General features: G+C 39.0%; 1 protein-coding gene across 5 annotated transcripts in view; it reads left to right on the forward strand.

The window, feature by feature from the left end:
- Window positions 1–24,457, forward strand: part of RAPGEF2 (Rap guanine nucleotide exchange factor 2) — a 197,318-nt gene that overhangs the window by 117,215 nt on the left and 55,646 nt on the right. Inside the window, exon 1 of one of the 5 annotated variants that reach the window (XM_074589800.1) lies at window positions 5,755–5,995. The exons of 3 other annotated variants lie outside the window; for them this stretch is intronic. In XM_074589800.1, coding sequence (XP_074445901.1) covers window positions 5,942–5,995 — 54 coding nt within the window. In that variant the 5' untranslated portion in view covers window positions 5,755–5,941. Of the gene's footprint in view, window positions 1–5,754; window positions 5,996–6,286; window positions 6,879–24,457 lie in introns of those variants that run through there. One more of the 5 variants, XM_074589799.1, reaches the window with a different exon arrangement.

The raw sequence follows: 24,457 nt of genomic DNA on the forward strand, positions 1-24,457 counted from the left end.
AATCTGGGTTTTGTTTGCTTTTAATCCATTAATATTTTATACTGAAACATTAAGTAATTGTTCTGCTGCCTTGGGTGGTCTCAGACACATTCAGTTCCGTGCCAGAACAACCATCCTTCTGTTTCAAACATGTTGGTGTATTTCAGGTAATGGGATTCAATGGGGCTGGTAAAGAACGTAACGGTCTAGAATTTGGGCAGTTGACTGACCTCAGAAAAATCACTGAGTGTTATTCTTACCTTTAACAGTGCAGCAGTAGGATACATATGAGAGAGGTGTGCAGTTATCCAGCTTCCATAAAGTTTTCCTGCATTATTATACAGTGAAGAACATGAAATTTTGGGGGTGCCTCACATAAGTGAAGAACTTTTGTCCTTGGATTCCTGCTGTGAAATTAGTATGGACACAATGATACATGGCTTTTTGTGGGTGTTTTTTTCTGTCTTGTTTTTCCTCCAAGATAGTCAGGCGATTTCTATCTCAGTAGTGAACTTCGTCTCCAGCAAGTATGGGTGTCAAGGTATTGTTTAGATCTGGTAAACAGGCCCTGCTAGTCATCATTAGGCCCAGCTAATATCATCATTCTTGACCTTAAGAAGAGTGTTTGCTTTTTTGCTTTCATGCTTGTTTTCACAGTTTAAAAGCAGAAAGCACATTCTCATGTTCTCTGATTTAATTAGCACATTATCTTAAACTCTTGTCCTTACACCAAAGTGAGAAAGTTTTATGAACATTGGGAAAAACTTCATCTAGCCTAACAGACGGCACTTTTTTTTTCACCTCTCAAGTACTGAAGCAGTTAAGGCAATCAAACTAATCTGTGACCATTCTGCCAATTTGAATCATTAATAGCTCAAAATTTTCATGTCTAATTTTTAACATTTAATAATGATAATATACACTTATATGCATGTTATATGCATCAAACTTTAGGCTTGTGTAAGTAATAACCCTTTGCTTTATTTAAAAAAAAAAACAAAACACAGGTAAATCAGTTAAACATCACACAAAGTGACTTCACAGACATACGTATTAAATATGATTTTGATCTTGCAAGTAAAATTTAATAAGTAAGACCTTACAAGTGTTACAGGAACACAAAAGATACGTTGATCTTTATTTTATTTTTTCTTTAAAGCCTTGTTAGATTTAAAGCATAAGTAGATATGGAGTCCAGAGAAAAGTTTGTGTGCTGTGTTACTGTGGTGAGCCTTTGCTCAAGTCAGTTTTGTAAGCTAAAATAGATACTCTGGAAATGGGACATCTTGTCACGTTTGGGATGAGTATCCATCAGTTATAGGTTTTCTTTGTGTCTATTCTAACATAAGTGTCGGATGTAAGATAACTCGATGGCAAGTATTTTAAATGAATACCATCACTTGCTTCCGTTTTAAGATGGATGGCACGCAAACAGAAAGTTTGCTCTACTGAAAACAGAGCTGTGCACAGAAGGTGACAAATGAGCCTGCCGTCAAGGGGAAGATTGGCAGTCTATGGCACATCCACCCAGCTGAGGCACCAGCCCGACTGCTCTGGGCTTGTCATTATTTTAAAGATCGGGATTATAGATTCATCTGCAGCAGCAGCTCAACAGAAGGGCATTTGCTCAAATGGTCTGTAACATTAGTAAATGTGCTAGCAAAACAGCACTCATCGCCCCATTGTAACTGTTGCTTTGGTGTTGCCAACAGGGCGGTGAGCATCGTTATAATGATGTTAATGCCACAGCTTTGTGAATAAAAAAAAAAATAAGTAATTTGACAAATACCGTTACTTTTGGGTGAGGTGGTATTTTAGTCGTAGCAACTCACCTTGGAGAATGTATTTGGTAATTTTCCCTTATTCAACAGAGTTTTATTTAAAGTTCTCAAAGTTCTTGAGAAAACGTGAATAGGACAAGTGTGCCTGGACAATCCCATGTCTGCGTTATGCTGATAAACAGGAACTCGCTTGCATGAAATTGGGTCGTATGGACAGAGATTTAAATTACTGGCAGTGAATTTGCCTAAACACATTAGAATAAAGCTTTCATATTGTACGGGACATTTAAATGTACTGTAGCATTTGGAGTGAATTATTGTTCTGGGGTTTTAGTGGTTTCAGTTGGTGTTTTTAAATCTGATGGGAGCATCAGATTGTTATTTAGCAATCTCTCTCCTAAGGCTAGTGGGAGGGAGAGAGCATCAGCTTTATAAAATTCAGAAGCATGCTCCTGGGAACCGAACAGTTTTGTGTCCAATAGCCCTGAGCTTAACATCAAGTTTTAAACCTCCATTTCTTTCCAATTGAAAGAGGCGGGGGGAAGCAAAGATACCTCTGCCTTATTTTCCTTGAAAGGACATATACCATTTTTGCACTCTGCAGTGTAGCTGTCTATTCCACCTACACAACTGTGCAATACCTGTGTAATAGTCCCTTCACTGTGAAGGTTTCTGGGGCACACATAATGGTTGTGGGTTTTTTGCCTTATTCTTTGGTCTTTTTTTTCTATTTCTTTGACTCTCCCCCTCCCTCCCAGTTTCTAGCTGCTGGAGTTGTGAAGTGGCAGTAAATTTGGTGACCTTACAGTGTTCTGGCGTCTTTTGCCTAAGATTTTGAACACGAAGGAAATGATACTATATATTGTGTTTAAAGGCAAGGGGAAAATGTGCTGATAAGTTCTGTTTTTGAGGTACTTCAGGAAAAGGATGGTTTCTGTCTACGTAATCTGCATAAATGTTTAAGTTCTCCTGTAAATAGTTGCGTGTTAAGGTGACTGCTTGAAATTGAAGATTTGAGGTAATCTGTTGTTGCAGCATTTGCCATTAACCTAAAAAGGTTTAATGCTCCGAGCATTGTTGACATTGCTTAGGAGAATAACATCCATGTGAGATTACGTTGTAGAATGTAAAATAGCTGAAAGGCATTAGTCAGACGCTGCTGAGGTCTGTATCATTTTCTACCTAAATTCAGAACTACTGTTCATGAATCCTGTGGGTAGTCCAATGATGTCCTAATGTTTTTGTAGTTGCTTTTGAAAGGATTTTTTTAACATTCTTTTCTGCGACTCAGATGCCAGCTTTCTCATAAATACAACATTTTGAAAGCAGCTGGGGATAGCCCGTCATGTCCAATTATTGCACATCAGGTTTATTAACATCTCACTTTAATTGCCTAAAAGCATCAGCAAAACTGTTTTGCTCTTTTCAAACTTTAAGTCTAAGTGAGGAGTTCTTACATGGGTTTTAAAGTACGCATGAACACAAAGTTGCAGTTAGGTTTTCTTTAAGCTATTCGTGCTTGCTTATGATAGAAACTTCCCAGGATATATTGTTCTAGTGCTTTACATTGATTTAAATTCTATTCATTCTTCACTGAAACATATAATGATTCACTGAACTTCTGCTTTAATTATTAGGTTTTTTTATAAAATGTAATTTATATGTAATTATTTTCTGAACTGATAATGGACAGTACATATGATTACACTGCACCACAGTACCTGGAAAGTGGTGGAAGTGGTGGCAGTTGAGGAGGAAGGAATAGGGAAATGGAATCAACTGTTTATTTCTTGGAATTGTTTTGATTTGCAAATTGCCCAAGTGGTGTTTTCTCCACCTAATTACATAAATATCACTGTCCACCTTTTGAATGTGAAGAGGCTTTTTTTTGTTTGTTTTGGAAACCAGCAAGTTTTCATCAGTCTGATGCACGTGAATGTCAATTAGACTTTGCTAAGTTACTTTAAATTTTGCATTTATATACGAAGTACTGACTTAATTTTCTAACAGGGAAGTAGAGGAGTATAGTAGTGGCCAGTAAGGAAGTGTTTGATGGCACCATCATCTGGAAGTTTAGACTTTCACTACCGTTTTAATGGTTTTGTTCATGTTTTCATGTTAATCTTCAAGGCTTATGCTACAGAAACATAGGCTAGATTTTAGCTGGAAATACCAACTGATGCAGAGTAAGATGTGTGTTGATAGTTTCGTATGTAATGGAGTTCAGAAGGTGGTGTGCTCCCTTGCTACGCTGGGGAGATATTTCTGTCTTGGCTGAACTTTTTTTTTTTTTTTTTTTTTTCCTGACATGATCCTAGAACCCCACATTCCAATTCTGCTCATGGTGTTAACCGCAAGGCCACCAAATTAGGCTCAAGAGGGTTGTAATTGCTTTGTCAACAAGTAATATTTTTAAATTTTGTACTAGAGAGGGTTTGTCTAAGCTTCCTAGAATGAATAACTTCCGCTATTTCTGGTCAGCACTTCATCAGAAAATTGATTGCGCTCATCATTAGACTGTTTTACAAGGCTTAAGCATAATTTAACATTTTTAAATCATCTGTTAGTTGCACTGGCGCATTACAAAGACTTTTAAAAATTCTGAACTAATTTTTGTAATTCAGTCGTTTAAAGAATAGCTTATCTTTTAGCATATACTAGAAGACCAAGAGCACAAGTGTCATTAAACTCTAATAAATGTAAATATATTCGATTTATTATGTGCTGTGTGTGAAATGGTGTCCTTAGAATAACTGTGGAAAAAATAGACCAGATATTTCAGGATATTTTCTTGCCTTACTAGAATTCATTTCCACTAATTTTTATAGCCTCATTTACTAGCAGTCATTGTCATTACTGAAAGAAATCACTGTGTAACAAACTAAACTAATTATCAGTGGACATGTTATTTGGGTGGAAGGCAACTGCTGGTTGCATGACATAGTATTCTGTAGTAGTCATATTTTTTCCTGTGTGTTTTTGCCTGTGTAACAACTGTTAAGTCTTTTTTCTATTGTTCTTGTTAAGGCGGGGGCGGGGGGGGAAGGGACTTTGAAGTTACTTTAAGTACAGATGGTCTCTGATTTTAAAGAATGTGTTGTAAATGTGTTAGAGAACTGTATTAAAGTTGAAGCCTAATGGAAGAGTGGCACATTCCTCTTTGCCCTGGCTTGGGCTCCCCTGTGTCAACTGGGGAGAATTTTTGGCACTTACTTTTTGGCACATTTTATAGGGCTGACAAGTTTATGGCTTAAGCGTGTTCCCCGTTGCGTTTTAGCTCCTCTGCAGCATGATGTGGCTAGTATAACATGAGAAGTGGTATAGTGTAAATGGGAGTGACCAGGGAAATTTCTGTGTTCAAGATATAATTGCAGTCAGAGAGGAGAATTGCAAGAGCCATATGTATATCAATCTCTTCCAGATCTCGCATTTTTAGTGGGATTTGTGTATTCTGTGTGCAAGGAGAAGCAGGAGCTGCGTTCAGAAAGACTTTAAACGATGTGTTAAAGCGTTCTGGACGTTGACCTGTCACAGTCCCTGGCTATCTGTGGCCTGCGTCGTGGTGAAGCTGCTGAAAATCTGAGGGAGCTCATCAAGCGCACTGTTTATAAATACTTGATAACAATGTTTACAGCTCTGCAGCAGCACTCTTTTGGGTGGGGGAAAAAGGAAGGTGATGTCAAGCCCTCTGCTTTATCCTCACCTTCATGAAAAGTCGTGTTCGGTTCAGGATTTGGCGAGGTAAACGTGGGTCCTTATTCCCACCCTGACTTCGGTGATATTCTTAGGAGCCGGCAGCGAGCGGATCCCTCCCCTCTGGGGCTGCCCCGATCTTCAGAGGCTGATACCAGACACAGGCAAGAGCTTGCTGTTTTATCTGCATTGTCCATCTCTACCTTAATGAGTGAAATGGTTAAGTATCCGAGGGGGCGAGCCTCGAGGAATGTGTCTTCCATTTGACTTGAATATTTCGGTGGATAAAGGGAGAGGAAGGGAGAGGGAGGGAGAGGAGAGAGTGAGAGAAATCCACTTACATCACTGGAACTGCATTGAGTGTGTGCCTGTGTGCAGGTTAAGAGACAGACTACAGTGTCTTTGCTTTCTGCAGGAAGCAGCAATGCCGTTTGTATCCTAAGAGGAATTTTTTATTTAGAAAAGGAAGCATTCTTTCTACCCAGGAAATGGCTTTCCTTGTGCGTTGCTATGCCAACTGCCTGCAGCCATGGTCTTCCAAAGTAAGCACAATAACGTAATTATATTGGCGTATTGCATTCAGAGTCATGATTCTCTGGGTTTTTGTGTGTGTGTAACTGTGTTGTATTTCTGTTGCTGACTCTTTGGGCGGTAGACGTGCTCGTCTTGATTGCGAGGAACAGGCATCATAAAATTAAATGTCCATCAATGTCATGCTGTTAAGATTAATTGTGCAAACTTGGTTAGCTGAGTGGAACAGAGATCACTGGTCACTACTCTGTCAGCATCATTAGCAGCCAGGGGAGGAGGTCCCTATCCGCGGGCTCTGCCCTGATTTTGGGGGAGTGGAGGGTAGTGCTGGAGCCGGGGGGAGGCTGCGTGTGTGAATGTGTGTGATTGCAAATGAAACAGGAGTATTAACAATGCTTGGCTGAATGCTGGAGGCTGGTTCCTGCACCCTGACTAATATAATACTGTATTAAGCCTTTTTGAGGGAGTCTCTGTGCAGTCAGCCATTTTAGCTTTTTTCCTCCTTTTTCTTTGCTTCCCATTCCTCGGGCTCGGGGAATGGTTTTGTTCCCTTGGATGAATGCTGGCTATGTAGGGTTTCATCAGGCTCTCTACGTCCTGACATGCTTAGACTTTCAGCGTTACGAAAATGGAGCCTAACGCTGTCGTTTGGATTGCTGCTCTGCACTACAAGTGTGAGGGGGGGGTTGAGCTTACCAGTAGTGACACTTTTAGCTCCAGCTTGCTTTCCCCCCCCTCCTCCTCTTTTTAATGTGATGCTCTAGAGGGTGACTTGCCATCCATAAGAAATTGGTACATGATGTGTAAATTCAGTTCGGCTTATGTTTCTTCATTATGAAACCACTTGCAATCCCAGCTAACCATGGAGTTATGGGCCAGCAGGAGAAACACTCAGTAAGTATTGCAAATTCTGTTTGTTCTATCAATAACCTGTCATGGGCAAACTGCATGGAGATTGAAACTGCTTGCCGTCCTGCTCACGGGCTTTCCTGCTTGTGAATTTAATGTAGTGGGTTTCGAGGGAAGGCTGTACCTGAGGTGGCGTTAGAGTCGGTGACTGTATTTAAGATTGCTTTTAGCTTAGAAAAGGCAACTCTCTAGGCTCTTTTTGAATGTTAAAAATTTAGTGGGGAAATGCTGACATACATGGGGCAAGAAGCGATATGCATTCAGTTAAAATTGTTATGCATTTGTTAAAACTTCAGAGAAATATTCAAGCTGTATAACAAGTGATATAATTGCAGGTGGTGATAAGAATAGATTTATTCTGTCTCGTGTATGGTACTAGCGTGCTGTTGCCTTGTAGCATGGCGTTTAACATCTGTGATACACTTATGCTGAAAATGCAGAAACTGTTAGTAAAACACGGAACGAACAAAAGGCGTAAGTACTGATGCTTTCTAATTGATCCCATGAGTCAGCTACACCTTTGTCATGCTTTAATCCCATAGGCTGCCTGTGTTTATTGTTTGGGAAAAATGCATTCATAAGCAGAAGAGCAAACATTATTTAACAAGGCCTCAGGTGTCAGGAATCAGAAATTTAGGTTTTGCATGATAAAAAGATTCTAGAAGCATAGATTCTTATTGCTCAGTTAACATGCTTAAATCTTCCTGCTAGATTTTCCTACGGTTCAATATAATTTTCAACCTGACAATTTGTTTCTTGAAAAGATATTTATATAAATATGTTCTGTGCATACTATGTGTGTTGGAATGTGTACAGTATGTTCAGCATATACAGCTAAGAATCGTGAATATTGGGAAGATGTGATAGCTGGAACTTTTTAAAGTAGGAACATTTTCTTCATAAATTCAGTTTTGATTGTGTAGAAATACGGAAACTAGTCTAGAAACATTTCAGAATGCATCTAGTGGATTTTTCTTATGCACATAGCAGACACATCACACTTTCTTGTTGTAGACTGTCTTGTTCTTTTCCCTTATTCTTAATTACATTCTAAGTATAAAAGAGTTCACGTTACCCAATCATTTGGTGTTCATGAAATATTTAGAACTTAATCTAAAAAAGAAAAATCTCCTTTCCTCCTGAATCTCAAGTACTGAAGAAGCTGAAATAGACTAGGATACCTTGAATTTCGAATAGGAATAAAATGAGAAAGCTCTTTCTACTCTCTGAAGAATGTTGATGAAAAGTTCTAGATTGATTCTGGTAACCCAGCAAGTCTAACTGTTTATAGATAAAGGAAAAAATTAACCTGGCATTTTAGAGACTCTGAACAAGTTCTGCCATATTTTAGTTATATTACTTTGAATTAATTAAATCAGAGATATAAATTACACTCTCTGGACTAAAATGTAGGAATAGTAAAAGGGGAAAGCTTACGGTATTGCTTTACAAGAAAATGAGGTTACCTCAAGAAATGTCCACATATATGTAAGAGAAAGAAATCATACTTTGACATAGGGCTGACACACAATTGCAGATTTTGACATAGTTTATAGAAGTTATAGAGTTATAGAGTTTATACAGAAGTTTAACATGGAACTGTTAGGACAAAATGTAGCTTAGCAGAAAACACCACTTTGGCAAAGAAACTTTACATGCTTGGGTCTCCAGGTAGAGGTTAGTTTGCTTGGAAAATTGAACTGAAAGATGTGAATTCTTGGTAGAGAGGCAAGGCAAGCTTGGAGTTTCAAGGTATATAGACTTTGTCTTGCTTTGTGCAAAAGGAAAACTTATTGAATTAATCACTTCTGGTGATGAGTTATTTCCATATTAGTATGTTCCCAAAATCCTAAATCTTTTATTGATATCCGACTTGATCTTATTTCAAGGAGAGAGCCTTAATTACTTCTGTGACATCCCCGCCTAGAGTGTCACAGCTTAATTTGCTGGGACAATCTGGAATTGAATGCAAAAATCTTCTCCGCAAGGTTTCACAAAATTCTGTGAATTAATTTTAGTTTATGTTGTTAAATCTTAATTTTACATTTGTTTAGTTAGGGAATGAGGGATATGTGTTAAATCTACTGTTGTGTGAAAATGGTATGCAAACTGACCGTTATGTTCGTTGTGGTGAGAATGGAGGGAGGAAAAGTAAAAACTTGTGTTGCGTTTCTGGGATTACTTAATATAAGAAATAAAATCAGATGCACCAATCATGTACTGGTGCTACATGTCTCTCACTTTCTAAATTGGAAGAGTTTGAAGCAGTGCTACGGATGCCTGTCTGAAGGTGGTGTTGCTCTGTGGGTGACATTCCTTGATACACAGCTGTTGTCATCTGCTGAGCAGGGACTAAAAGTATGCTCTGGGTGAAGGATGGCAGAGAAACGAAAGCTGGATTGTTGAAAAAGTAGTTCTGCTTAGTTATTGTATTTAAAGTAATTAACCAGATTTCGTGTAATTCAGTAGGTTTGTTCTATTTGGCTGTATCCTTGCTGATTTTTAAGAGGCCTCTCAACTAGCCTTGTAGTGCTGTCGTTATAATTTTCCTAATCTTAAATGTTAGGAGGATGAGTGTTGTTTCCAAAATGGTCACTTTGTGGATGTTGAAACAACTAGCTCTTGAAAAGTTTTACACATTGCATTGTATACTTGCTTTATTATGTGGAAAAGTCACGTGAAGGTCTAGCATATGAAGGTTCCCACGGTAGATTTGGGAAGATGTTATCTTGGAAAGATGTTATCTTTCCATCTCATGTCTCCTTTTCTCTTGTATGTGTTGTTTGTAGGAACTTTGATTGAAGTTAGTTTAAAAAAATATGAAAAAATTGACAGGTGTAAAGGCTCTTAAAAATGCGACTTGAGATGCCTAGTTCTTTCATGAGTATGTAACTTAGGAATTGCAGGGTACATTGGAGTGCCTTATGTACAACCCGTGAGAAAGGATAAGTTACATTTTTACTTTGGGTACTATTGATATTAAGTCTGCTAATAAAGGTTATGTTTCACTGCCAGCCCAGTGACTCTCCTTTAGTCATCATGTAGCTTGACCTGTCTTGAATTACTGAAAAATATTGAAAGCAGTAAGGCAAATCTTTGTGAACTAATTTTGGGTCACAACAACCAGATGCGGTGTTACAAGCTTGGGGAAGAGTGGCTGGAGAGCTGCCTGGCAGAAAAGAACCTGGGGGTGTTGGTTGACTGATGGCTGAATATGAGCCAGCAGTGTGCCCAGGTGGCCAAGAAGGCCAAGAGCATCCTGCTCTGTATCAGGAACAGTGTGGTGAGTAGGACTAGGGAAATGATCGTCCCCCCGTCCCCCTGTACTCGACACTGGTGAGGCTCCACCTCGAGTACTGTGTCCCCTCACTACAAAAAAGACATTGATATGCTGGAGCGTGTCCCGAGAAGGGCAACGAAGCTGGTGAGGGGTCTGGAGAACAAGCCTTACGAGGAGCGGCTCAAGAAGCTGGGGTTGTTTAGCCTGGAGAAAAGGAGGCTGAGGGGAGACCTTATTGCTCTCTACAGCTACCTGAAAGGAGGTTGTAGAGAGGTGGGGGTTGGTCTCTTCTCCCAGGTAACAGGCGATAGGACAAGAGGAAATGGCCTCAAGTTGTGCCAGAGGAGGTTGAGATTGGATATTAGGAAAAATTACTCCACTGAAAGGGTTGTCAAGCATTGGAACAGGCTGCCCAGGGAAGTGGTTGAGTTGCCATACCTGGAGGTATTTAAAACGTGTAGACGTAGTGCTTAGTGATATGTTTTAGTGGTGGTTTTTGTCAGTGTTAGGTTGATGGTTGGTCTCGATGATCTGAAAGGTCCCTTCCAACCCAGGCAATTCTATGATTCTGTGACTCTAAAATATGGTAAGAACAAGCCAAAGATTTGTGGCCCTGTGCTAGGGCCCTCCTTGCTCCCAGGAATGAAAAGGAAGTGAGTGGTATTTTGAGGAAGAGTCTTGTCTGGTAATTGTTCAAATATGGTTATTTTAGCTTGGTAGTAGTGGTGTTGACATAATATTCTGGAAGAGATTATCCATATTGTTTTATAACTCAAACAATACAGTAACCTGGGATAGTTATTTGTCCTTGGAGTGAGCATCATGCAACACTAATAAGACATGGGAAAGAGAGGTGTGATGATGTGATCACTGGCTATGCTTGGTAAGCTGAACAATCTGAGGTGGCATCATACCTGGATATTTATATATACATCTCTCTGGAAAAAAATACATGTATGCAAAAGAACTTTGAGTAGGTAGTAACCTGTTAGCTGCTGGTGGTTCTGATTTTTCGTCATCTTAATGAATTAGATTGCACTGGGACTTGATACAGATTTTTCCTGTTGTTGTTAGGCACCTTTATTTTTATTGCCTATTGAAACGAGGTTTCTGGTTTGGCCCCAGCTGATTATTCCTTTCCTCTTGGAAAAAAAAATCTTCTCTGTAGACCAGAGAAGGAGTTGTGGGTTTTTCATGTGATTAGGAATAGTATTTCACCTCTTCATAGATACAGTCTTCATGATACGGTCCTTAATTACATGACCATATATCTTCTGCAGGATTCATCTCGAGATTAATAGCTCTGGTTTAATGAGCAGCTGTTTGATATTTTGGGCTAGCTTCATTGCTCAAATGGCCAGGTTGTGTTTATGGCGTTTTATTCAAGTCCTGCTCCGAAACTGAAAGCATTACTTTTTGTTTCTTCTGTGGCTTTCTAAGGTGTTTTTAACTACAGTGTTCATACGATTTGTTAAAGTAATGCAGGGGTGGGCAGTATCTTTGTTTTTCATGTAGCTCTGTTGAAGCAAATCTTTGGCAAAAAGTAAGGAAAGAATTTTAAGAACTTAAGATGCTTATTCCTCAGCATAGCTAGGCCCAAGTGAGCGTTCAAAGCATGGATTTTGTTATTTGAATTTTCTTTGTATTGGCCCAGTTCAGGTACTCAGGGTTGATTTTAATTGACTTGCTTGGCATCTACCAGAGATCCGTGGTGGAGTCTGGCTAAATTCCTGTTCTCCAGGACAACATTTAACTGCAGATATTCTCAAAAGCTTATAAATGGTGAAATTTGGGTCATTTCATAGAAATGACAGGGAATACATTAGTGACCTGTAGAGATGGCAACGAAAGCATCCTTGGCATATAGGAGATGTCCTGCAGTCTTTCTGTTACTGTTTCAAGGCCTGGGGATTGCACAGCACATTTAAGAGTCGGGGAAGAAAACCACACCAAAAACCCACCATCTGTATGTAGATTGTGCACGTGTGCACAAAACTGCTTTCTCTACCTTCTTAAGAAGTAGATGAAATTTCTTCAGGTCAACATGGTTGGTGTTGAAGATCTCACAGTAGGACACTTCTTTAGAAAGTTTATGAAGTAGGAAGAGTTCAGGCCTCACAATGAGAATGGGGAAACGAATGTAATCAATATTACTGGTTCTGGTTTATGTTCCAAAGTGACCAAATCTGGTGGTGGTGTTGGAATGCTTGCAAAGTGGTATTTATGATGGTGCACACTGAAATGTGTCATTTATAGTCACAATACAGATGTGAACCTGGAAAGGAAAGTCAGCTTCTTCCAAAAAGCTATTTTGAGACTAACAGACTAATACTGTTTATCACTACTGAGTTGTAGGCACTGCTGCCTGATCTTCAGGCATGCTGAAAATCCAGTTGAAATTGCGAGCTGCCGATACCCAACAATTAAAAAAAAAACCCAACAAACAAACAAGAACAACAACAAAAAACCCCCCAAACCAAACCCAAGCAACCAAAAAGCCAAGCATCTAAAGAAACAAAAAATCCTGAAGCCCTTAATGTAGTGTTGATTTGCGCCTGATTTTATGAGTTAATAAAGACACGGGAATAATAGAAGCTCTAAAAAGCAGAAGATAATGGACTGTGTTGAGCATAGTAGCGTAGGTTAAAAATATCAGGGAATTAGCAAGACGCATGTAGCGGAGCATGAAGTTCATTGTAGCTAGAAGCAGGCACAGTCAACTAAGGAAATCCTGTGCCTCAAGCTGATTCTTCCACCTGCAAAATATTTGCACTCCCTTGCAGAATACTGGTTGAAGAGTTTTAAACAGTGGTACCTGTGCTTGTACTTAAACACAAGTGATGTAAACTTAACAGTTTAAGTTTAGCAAATGGACCGGGAAAAATATTGCAACAAGATGAAGTAGATTAGCTTTTTGGAAATTTAATGCTTAATTATCTAAGGCAGGGAATCTCAGATAGTGGTATGCAAAGAAATATGTAGCTTATAAGAGGATTGGAAACTGCTGTCAGTTGTGTTATTTATTTTTGCAGTTGTGATTGCCCCTGCTGGTACTACTCCAGTATGCAAAAGCAAGGAAAGTGTTCTGTATCTGCTGCTGAGACGACATGAAGCTCATCTGCAAAATACTGTAAAATACAATCTGTACTTGATAGCGTTACAGGTTGTCTGCAAATCAATGAAATATCAAAAATAACTGTACGTGATTTAACAATACAAGCATTAGGAACCATGATTTCTAATTTCTAAAATAGAATTGGATGAATATTTGAATTGTGTTCAGACCATCAGCTCTCTGGGATAATGAATGATGTTGATGCTGGAAACTCTTAAGTATAATTATTTTAAGCTTATTTAAAATTTGTTTTCCTTCAGCTCTCTGAGATATTTTTTTATTCCTTGGCGTATACTAGGCTTCAAATTATTACTACAAATTAGTCCTTAACAGCATCCTTGATGTTTGAAAAGCTGAACTAATTTTGCTAACCCTTTCAGGAATACACAGTGGTGTGATTTTTGGCTGGCTGAAATAAATACAAGATTTTCACGATCTCAGGATTATTTTATTAAAGTCTGATTTCGATTTTTGATATCTTAGTTGCAACAGCAGATATATAGCCAGTCTATTAATTCTTTTCACTTGAATTGATGCATTCTTGTTAGTGTTCTCTAAATTTAAAAATTCATTGAAGTAATATTACTAGAAAGAAAAAAACACCTTGAAAGTACAGTATTTAGGGAGTTCGTGAAGGTGAGGAAAATACTGAAGCAGTGTTTCCTGTGTTCTTTATTGCCAATGGATGAGAAGTACTACTGACTGTGAAGACCCTATGTGATAAGTATAGTTAATGTTAAGGATTTGAGAAAAATGAAATATTAATGTCTCAAGATTTACCCTTGACCAAAGAACCTTGTACCTGCCACACTTCATTTTCAATGTTGTATTTAAAAGAGTCTGGTAGCTGTAGTCTGAGAAGCGTGGGATGACCTCTGCAGGTTTGCAGATTTTTTAGGATTCTAACCTCTGCGTGCTTAATCCCTCAATCTGTTACTGAAATGTAACTGGCACTCGTCCGATATCCCAGTACTGGATAGTTGGTGGTTCTTCCAGTTTTGTCAGCTTGCCAGTAGTCTTTTTTGCTGTTCATTTTGAGATGGTGATGATTCAGCTGAGAACCACAGGAAGAATAAACTGTACTGAAGGGGTCTCTGCTCGGTGGGTTGCTTGTGAAAGCTGATCCTATGCCCGAGAGCTGGAATTTATAGGAGTGTTTGTCATTCCTTCCTAAACTCGTGTGTGCATGGGGGTACTGGAAGGGCAAATGAAGGACAACAGATTGCAGTGCTTTTCTGTGGGTGATGTTTGACAGTAAATAGCCTTATGTTAACATGGCAACATAGCACCTGACCCAAGTAGTGCTGCTTAGTCCCTAATACATCTGAGATACAGGGGTGGAGATGAGCTATTGCCTAATTGTTTGTTTGTTTGCTTGAAAAAGAGGAAGGATCACAACCAGTTGCGTTTGAAAGAACGGGAAGATAGTATGAAATTTTGTGTAAGTGGTGTTTGTAATTTACGCTTGTGATGCTGGACTTGATTATTAGATTAGGGCAGTATAGTAGTGTGGAAGAATGTGGGTCCAGCCTTTGGCCAAAAGGTTTCATCTGTCTGTTTGGGTTGCACTCACTGCAAATGTGAAGCTTGCTACCACGAACCAGCCTCATAGTATTTAGTTAATCTGGCGTTCTCCACTTGGCCTAAACCTTAAGCTGGTCAAAAAGCTAAAAATAAGGGCATCAGTCTTTTTGTGGTCCATGGTCTCCATTGCAAATGTTGGAGCACAAAATCCAGCATTTTACTTCCCTTTTCATGAAAAGTGAAAGAGGATTTTCTGAAATGGAGAGTAGCCTGCTAGATCTCACAGCTTGGACTGGCTAGTGTGTTAGCCTTTACCGAGGCCCGTGTTACAGGCAGTCAAGTTAATATCCCCTACAATATGCTATTCCTACCAAAGCTTGTCTAGAGCACCTTAAAAAGGCATCAAATAATTTGATCTGCTACGAATATCAATAGCTCCTGTGCTTTGTGGTCCTTGTGCTAGATGGTGGGTGGGAGTGTGAGTTCCCCTCCTTTAGTTCAGAGAGGCTTTCTGATTTTTCGTTACGTGTCTTCTGAGTTCCAGTTTAGTGACTATAGTAAATGACAACAGAAAGCTCTGAACCATTTGACAAAATGTGAGAATTTTGCCTTGAATATGAAGATGGTTGTGACTCTTCACACTCAAATATATGCACACCTCCATGGCATTTGCAGCTTGTTAATGGAGATGACACTTCTCCTTTGGACTGGGAATATGAAAACTGGTTTAGTACCAACCTTCTCTTTCAGCCCTGGCTTCTTGACTTGAATCAAGAGCCAATTGCTTTTCAAAATAGAGGAGAAGCAGGCGTGTGAGTTAGGATGCAAAGAAGTGCAAAGTATTACATTATAGCTGCATTTAGTATCTGTTAATAAGCTAACAGATGCTGTGGCAATGGTAACATGTAGCCGCATGCAATCCTTGTAACTTCTACCTGTCCTACTTATTCCAACTGTCCCAGGGTTGGTTGGTGACCAAGTGAAAACGTTGCTGACGTTTGGTAGCAGTAATGTGTCCTCTTGGTAACTGCAGTTACCTGATCTTCAGAGGGATATGGACAGCCAGGGAGGAACCACATTGTAAACCCCGACAGCAGCCCAGCGGTCAAATTCCTCAACCTGTGATTTCTTTCACTCAATCTATAAATATTGCCTCATTTTATCTGGCTGCAGCCTGTCAACTTGCTTGCTGACAAGCCTGGGTGCTGTGCACTGGGTCATTTGGACGCACTGACTGGGTAGGATTTATTACTTTACAGCTCGACTCCAAACTGTGACTTTGCAAGTAAGAAAAATGGATTAAAGCTGGGTTTTTGTTTTGTTTTTTTTTTTTCCTTCTCTGAAGAATGATTTCATAAAAATGACGTTGTGCTATTTTGCAGGTCTGCTCCCTTTGTGTATTTAGTTATGTTGGCTTGCTTTATAGTTAAAAATAGGCTTTTTACTGTTCTGTGCTGCTGTTATTCCTGCAGAGCCAGGAGAATGAGAGCTGGGTTGTGCTCATAGGACTCCATCCATAGCATTGTTTCCTAAATGCCTGTCTGCTGCTGCGCGCCTGCCAACCTACCGAATGCTGTAGGAGTTACATGAGTGTCAGGAAGGTCTAACGTGGGATGATTTGAAAGGGCATGGTGAGGCCTGAAAAAGAGAATATGGCTGCAGAACTGGACCATGGATTTAATATTGGTAGTGGGATCGGTGGCTTGAAAGCGGAGCGATGAAGGACACGGTACCTGAAAACTGGATGTATTTGGTTGCGGTTGAAAAAACTAATCATTCTAGATTGTGGGAAATCTAAACTGAATTGTGGGAATTATTTCTTGGTTAGCTATATCCTAGGTTTGCTGAACCGTCAGCGCTGTTCTTGTTTTAACACATACATTTTTATATTTTTTTTTTGTGCTCTTGATTTGTTTGGGTTTTTTTCCTTATACGTAAGCAACTAAAGGTTCTTCAAAACTTGCATTGTACATTTTCTGCCTCTGCTGCTTCACTGATCAAGGTACAGCGTGACCTCTAAATCTTAATGTATTCCTGAAAACAAGCTAGGAAAAAAAAAAAACACCTTCCAAATGCTTGGCAGGCAGGAGCTCTTTACTCTTCTAGATTGCTCAGGAAAGAGCCAGATGTCAGACTTGGATGTGTCTCCCTGGCACGCTTGCCTTTTCAGTTTTGACCCACATCACCAGTGGATTTTCAGCTAGGTTTTTTGGCCTTTGAATAAGGATCTGACTGTAGAGGGATTTTGTTTGAAATATCCATAAATAATGTAGAAGGATCGTTTTTTTTCCTGTTGTCCTCACTTTTAAGGAACCATGAGTAAAAGGAAAATGCATGAATTTATGGATTTCGGAGCCTTTGTAAAGTGTCCTACTTAAATAATTAACTCCGCATCTGGAAATGGTGGTCCACTGAATTTTTTTAAGGCAAATGAGAAGACTCATAATAATTCTTTTGAAAGTGAAGCTGTTAACAGCTGTAAGAGCAGAATAAAAAGCAAACTAAAATGAAAACGGTGTTAGTTTCTGTTAATAACTGTAGGTCTGTATGCTAGGTGTACCTCTCCTTGCTCGTTGGTGTATGACTTCTGCAAACATTTTCTGTGGTCTGACTCCAGGAGTTTCTGTCCTGTTTAATTTTGCTCATTTTGAAAACAGTAGGTTCTTTTAGTTGATAATCTTGGGTTTTGTGGTGGTTTTTTTTTTTTTTTTTAGTTTTGCGAGAAGATGAGAGATCTCCTGCATTTCAGAGCAAAGGATTTCAGAAATTTCCATTTAGCAGAGAGTTTCCAAGATCCCCGAATACAGCTGCTATTCCTAAATAAACGGATACTAGATCTTAGTTTCACAAACAGTGGCATGCATGTCAGCAGTAGTATACAGAAAATCTAGTTATCTACCTCTTTCCTGTTGAAGGAAGAGGTTGTTTAGACAGTTAAATGTCACTCCTACACCTGCCACTTCCATTAGTATTGTACATTGCTATTCTTTCTGTGATGATGGTACCCAGGGAAAACTAAATTTAGGCATTCCTGAGTTAGAGTAATATGATTTTTTTTTTAAGTGCAGGTTCAGTGTTCCAGCTGGGGTTTTATTCAGTTAAGCATGCAGAGATAACATGTTTTAATGCAGTAAATGACTAAAATGTCTACCACTTTTATAAAAGAAAGTAACCTTCTTAATCTCTTGCACCACGGGGTGTTACAACAAAGACCATTCTGGCACTGTCACGAATCAGCAGTGAAGATTTGACACTCAAGTTTTCTGGTTACTGCAAGGTGACCTAGTGCATTAGGTGATGCACATGCAAACATCCCGGGTCTCTATAGTTTATCTTCTGGTAGGTGGGAGGAAAAAAAGATGAACTTCACTAATTTTATTTGTAGAATGGGATTCAGTTATTGGTCCTGGTATTTCCCGCCGATTTCTGTGCTGCTTATTTTTCTGCAGCTTGGCAATCTCTGATTTAAAATCTCTTCCTAAATAAACACCATTAAAATATTTCATGGTGTCCATAGAATATAGAAGCTGCTACGTGGATTGTGTTTTTTAGTATGCTGTTGGCTTAAGGCAGGAGCATAAAGGGTGATTTAAACTCTGTGTGCACACCTGCACAGACATGAATAGGTAAATTTCTGGAAGCCACATCTGAATGTCAGCATTTTAAGCAGAATAGCACGGTGCTTCAATTGACAATGTCTCTTTGCTCTAAAACAGCCTTGGTTTTAGCGGGCTCCATGTGGGGCCTTCTTGTTTTGCTTATTTTGTTAATATGCTGTTGTGGACCTTTGTAAAAATTAGGTCATTTTTATTTATTTACTTATTTATTTCTAAAAAGGAGAGGGCTACTTGAACTTAGCATTTAATATTACAGTTGTGAATAACTACCACTTAGACGATAAAGAAAAGCTCTGCAGGTTGCTCCAAAATTTAATGGAGATATTACTAATATAAAAGATGCTTCTGTGTTGATCTGTGTAAATAATTTTAAATGGCTTTGCACAGTTATTGCTGCACCGTGCTCCAGAATTTAGGGAATGTCTTCGCACTCACTAAACGTGCTGATGAAAAGAAGAAAAATGATCCTTTACTTTTTCCCTGCCAATGATCACAGTGAGCACACACATGTAGATCTTTTGCCCAAACTAGTAAATATTCGTAGTAGTTCAAGGAAGTTGGAATCTTGTTCTGTGTGACAGAATAGAAACTCTGGAGGTATTGGGAATGCATGATACCACATACGGTTTTAAAAGCTTGTGTCAGTGTGAAAGAATTTCATTAATTTTCTTTGGCTACCAAATGAGGGAAAATGAAAAAAAAATTAACAAGCAAAGCTGGCAGCGTTACAGCAATGTTCAGTGTCGTTATATTGCCACCGCATGAGTACAGTTCCACTGTCAAAACTCATAAAATAAGTAATAAAACTGTTTGAGTAGTCATGTTAGTATAGCATTAAAAAAATCACGGATAAGGTAAAATCGTACTATTTTAAGATTTTGCAACGTTAGTCATGTATAAAGGGAAATGCTTGTCATTTAAAAATATTTTGAGGTGTCTCGTTGCTGTGCTATTTTTACATTATTCAGAAAAACAGCAAGACGTTACCTGTATTACACTATAATGCAAATATGACACCTTTTTATTCTCTGTGCATTGGTCTCAGAAGTATTATCTATAAACTTTAAGATGTTTTTAAGTAACCTTTATTTTAAAATTCACCTTATTTTAAGACTAAAATACCTGTTTTTAAGTAAAATTATTTGCTCATTGTTTTGACCGGCATTTTTTTTAAATTTTGTATCATTGTTTTGAAATGCTTGCTATTATGCAATTAGCAATCTCAAACCAGTGATTATGGTAATACACGTTTTTGCTTTCTATTAAAGACTGCTACAATCAGAATATTCTTAAAAACAAGGTTTAGCAAGTGCTTTGATGTCCACTTGTGTGTTGAGATGCGCATCTTGTAATATTGCAGTTCCTCAGGGGTTTTTTTGTTTGAGGTGAATCAAAAATGTGCATGAAAATAGAGGAAACTTCCACTGTAGAGCAAGCACACAGAAAAAAAGGTAGTCACGGTGCTTGATTTCTTATTTGGAGCCAGTCGTTAGCAGAAGAATTATGCATGCTTCTCTCCTATTGCTTAAGTTACTGAAAAGCACAGTCATTGCATTAGGAAAAAAGGAAGCCAACCCACTTTTCTCATGAGCTATTCCTTGATACTACAAAGCAAAGATAATCCCATAGTTAAAACTGCCAGGGTGGCATTGACATGGCTGCAGACATCAAACATAAAACCAAAATAATTTCGTTTAATTACTTGTGAATTGTCATGTCTCTATTTAAGTTTTCATCAAATTTCTTTCAAATAATTTGGTATTTTATAGAGGTAAGACTCAGTTTACAAATGGAAATACCCAGTTTTTGCATCTGTGCACAGCATCTTCCTACATATCTATATCTTTTAAAAACATTTTCCTTGGAAGTGTACAGAATACTTAAGTCTTTACTAAGAAGGTACCGGTAAGAAAATCTCAAATGTTATGATGGTAATAATGTTGAGTTTTGTCTTTTTTTTCCTCCTTTGGTTAGTCTGCTTCTGAGTAATAACTACATAAAAAAACAGGCTGGCTTCAGATTTTTCTGCTTGGAGGAATGACATGGATCTGGAAGGGATTTTCTGGGTCACTGCCATTACACACTATTGCACAGCACGTCCATAACTTTGTCTAGCTTTGGTTTGAAAGCCTTCTCTACCACAGCTCCTGTCGAGCCTGGTTTTGAGAATCTCTGTGGTTCATTAGGTAGCAACCTTCTTTCAACTTCCTGCTTGTTAGGCTTTGCCACCTGCATTGCCTTTTACTGGAAATATTTCTTTTCCCTCCTTCCTATTTCTAGATAGTGATCATACCCTCGCTCAGCTTGGGCTGAATAAACCATGCTCCTCTTGCATTTTCTCAAATACTAGTTTTTCTTCTGATAACCTGGTGGTTCTTCTCTGAATCTATGTATGTGTATGGCTTTAAGTCCGCCTTTATTGCAAACATGCAGCTGGGAATGTGTGCTACATTTCAAAATTAGGTCTCTCCTGGGGCCATGGAGAAGAGCCCAGAACTTCTGTATTTCTGGATGATGCATGCTGTGATCTTACTGGGTTCTCCTTCTGTTGCGTCACCTTAACAGTTCAGTCACCTTCTGATTAGCCGATACGCTGAAACTCTTTTCACAGTCATTTCTCACAGATGAGTTCCTAGATTCTTGGGTTTTGTCTCCAAGTGCATGATCTCATGTCTTCTTATACTGTATTTTATTTCTCTTACTCCAAGTAGGAGTCATCCTACTCTCACAGAAGACTGTCCTGCTCATTTCTTGAACCAAGAGTGTCTCTGCACTGTGTTACCAGCAGGTTTTACGAGCACTTTTGGTTTTTTCCCCACTTGGAAAGAGGGGAATTTTAAGATCTTTCTGGTATCTATCATTTTTCTGTACATAATTATTTGGGTAGCCCTTAATTTTTTTTTCTTTACTCTAGAATCAATTCGCTTTGATTTCTTTTGCTATTGTAAGTTAGTTCAGTGCTGTAGTTCAGCAGTGAACTGCAGTCGTTCAGATTAAACAGCTGCAGTTCAAAACTGAGATGTCCCTTCATGAGTGTTTTGAAAAGCTTAACCAAGCTTAGGTAGAGTGGGTAGAGTGCTGTAATCATGAAAGGAAATATTCCATGATTTGTATAAAACAAGAAAAGCAACACGTGCTGTAAGAACACCCTGCTGATGGAGGCTTCAACGCTTGAAATGTATACATATTGGAGGTCTTTGCTTTAACCGTTTAAAACGTGCCCAGGATAGATGTTTTCACCTTTGGGCTAGACCCTTTACTTGTCTATAGTAGTTTTCAATCCTGAGTGGTGCTTTGAAGCTGACAATAAAATCTGGCTGCGGGTGCCGTTGGTTTTACCCCTGCTGGTGTAATTGCTCTTTAGCGGCCCCCTACATCCACTGCTTTAGACCCAAAATGACTCTCTGTACAAGGTGTACATGAGCTTACTTAAAATGTCCTGCAGTATTTAGAACATCTTGCTTGAAAATGTTTGAATTAACATTTCCTGTAAAAGTATGTGCCTGCATAAAATGTTCTTGGGCTTTTCTTGCTTTTACATCCTTAGGCATAAATCTTTTGTCTGATTTCCTGTGGAAGCAAAGTTTGTGACCAGGTTCTCTGTTCCTTCCTCTCCCACAGTGACTTGTAACAGGCCAAAGAGTTCAAAATTTAACCTTATAGGTCTTCAAAAGTCCCCAAAGTAGGCCATTTAGTTTCCAGCCCAGCAGTAGTTCTCAGTGTATTAAACACGCAAACAGCCACAAGAGGAAGTATTTAGAAATAATCTAACTGTGGGAAAAACACCAACTGGAACATGCATTATGTTAGTATGAAAATCAGTTATTCCCAAGAGAGAGATCTCCGCAAAGCCGGGCTTTATTAATATTTTGTCCTCCATGTCTACTGCTACTAAATAATGGGGAGCTTTTACAGAAATTCAGTGGTTGAGCTCAGTTTTCTACGCTCCTACCCTAGAGAGATTTCAGAAGTCAATTGAGATGCCTCAGAACAGTCTTTCCTTCAGCTGAAGCTGCAACCGTCGTGGAGTGCCTGTCCCTAGTTGTCAGTTCTCGTTATGTAGATTTCCACAATGTGAATTCCCTTCCCAATTTTATTCAGTGTTTTACGGAAGTTTGTGTGCGGGCCTGGGCCGTGCCGGCTCCATCAGTGCTGGGTTGAGGCAGTGGGTGCTACCAAGAGTGATATAAAGGTGCGGGCATACTATACTCGGAAGAGATTTTGCTTTTCACACTTTGAACTGCTGTTCAAGGATGGGATCGGATCTGGATCATAGACATTTGTAAAGCAAACCAAGCCAATCATATAAAATACCAGATCCCGCTGGTGAAAAAAGAGGAGGAAGACCTGAAAAGCCTTCGTACTCAGTTCTTCAAGGGTTCACTTCCACTGCACTGTTTGGGAAAAAATTTAGAAGATAGGACAAAAGAAAAATCTCACGGCAATTAAGTGGAAGGTACAGACAGAGACGTGGATCTCTTCTGTGAAGGAGATGGGGAAAAAAATGTCTGAGAAATGGTGTTCTCTGTAAAATCAGCCTCTCCCATGCAAACAGCACCACTTTGTCAGTAATGCTAGGTGAGGTGAAATGACTGAAGTGTAAGAGGGGAAGACCACGTTTCTCCATGTGGTTGAGGTTGCCAGAGAGTTTTGCTCCTTAAGTGTATATCCACAGGCAGAACAGTTGTAGAACAATCTCTTTATTTTGATCCCTGGAGCAGACCTGCTCTAACTTTAAACCCACCACAGATACTGTATTTCAAAAGCACTAAATTATCCTTTGTTGTCCAACGAAGAAGTTGCACTTTTACCAGGTATTTTCTGGCTGAGAAAGACTTCTGAATAAGCTTCTAAATAAAAATACTCTAATCTTGCATATTGCTTGCTGTTCATTTTAAATATGTTATAATGGTTTGAGTTCAGAATTTCAAAACCCTGAGAAGAGCTTTGGAAAATTCAGTATGTTTTAGTTCAGTATGATTTAGTGCAATTTAGTATGATTTAGTTCAAATCTATTCTGCATTTTTTTTACTTATGTATTCTTGGTTTACACTCGCTGTAAATACCTGCATGATGCAATTTTCCCTTTTTTTTTTTTAACATTTTTAACATCATTTTTTTTTAACATTTTTTTAACAATTTATGTTGCCCATAAATTGACATTCGTGTGCAGAAGGAATATTGTTTCTGCCAGGTTTCCTGAAGAAGGCACTTTTGAATATAAGGCACTGCCTTGAATTAGTGACACAAATACGGTCAAAAGAAAAAGCAAATACTAAGAGTTCTGGTCCTACAACAGCTAAGGTAGTTACGTTAAATAAGAAGGGGGGGTGGCGAGGGCGCCTGTCAGTGGTGCATTTCATACTTTTTCTTTGGAAGGAGTTGCCCCTGAGAGCTTTTCTCCATTCCCCAGATACCCGTTTACGTTTCACCACCTCTGTCCCTCTGCAGAAGTCGATAATCCTTCAAGCAAAGGATAATTATGTTCAGTGCATTGAACGCTCATAGGATTAGCTGCTGAGAGGTACGAGGTGTATAGTAAGCGGCAGTCTCTGTGTGTTTTGCAAGGGAAACAAAATGAAGTTCCCGTGCACTTGCTCTGTCTCGCTCTCTCTTCGAGACCAGCAGATCATGTTGTATTAGCTTAAACCTCTGAGTAGTTTTATGGGGGGCTACCTATAGCAAAGTACCAGCGCAGGGCAATACGAAGAGCTTGGCAGAAAAGATCCTTATAATGCTTATTGTTTTTGTTAGAGGTGCTCTGCTGTGGGCTTTGTATATAAACAACTGCTTAACAGCATCAGTACCCAAAGGCAGTATTTTCAGAGCATGGGTTGTGTCTTGTGTTGTACTCAAGATGAAGAACACTTTGAGCCACAGTTTCACATAAAGATGCCTATTTGAGGAAAATGTAGAGATTCAAAATACATGAGATACTATTGTATGAATTGAATGATACACAGAAGACATAATTCAAGTCGGAAGGTTTTTGTTTAACTCCCAGTGAGGTTTTCAGAGAAAATACACA

The sequence above is a fragment of the Larus michahellis genome, chromosome 5 (genome assembly GCF_964199755.1).
Source record: "Larus michahellis chromosome 5, bLarMic1.1, whole genome shotgun sequence".
Classification (NCBI taxonomy): domain Eukaryota; kingdom Metazoa; phylum Chordata; class Aves; order Charadriiformes; family Laridae; genus Larus; species Larus michahellis.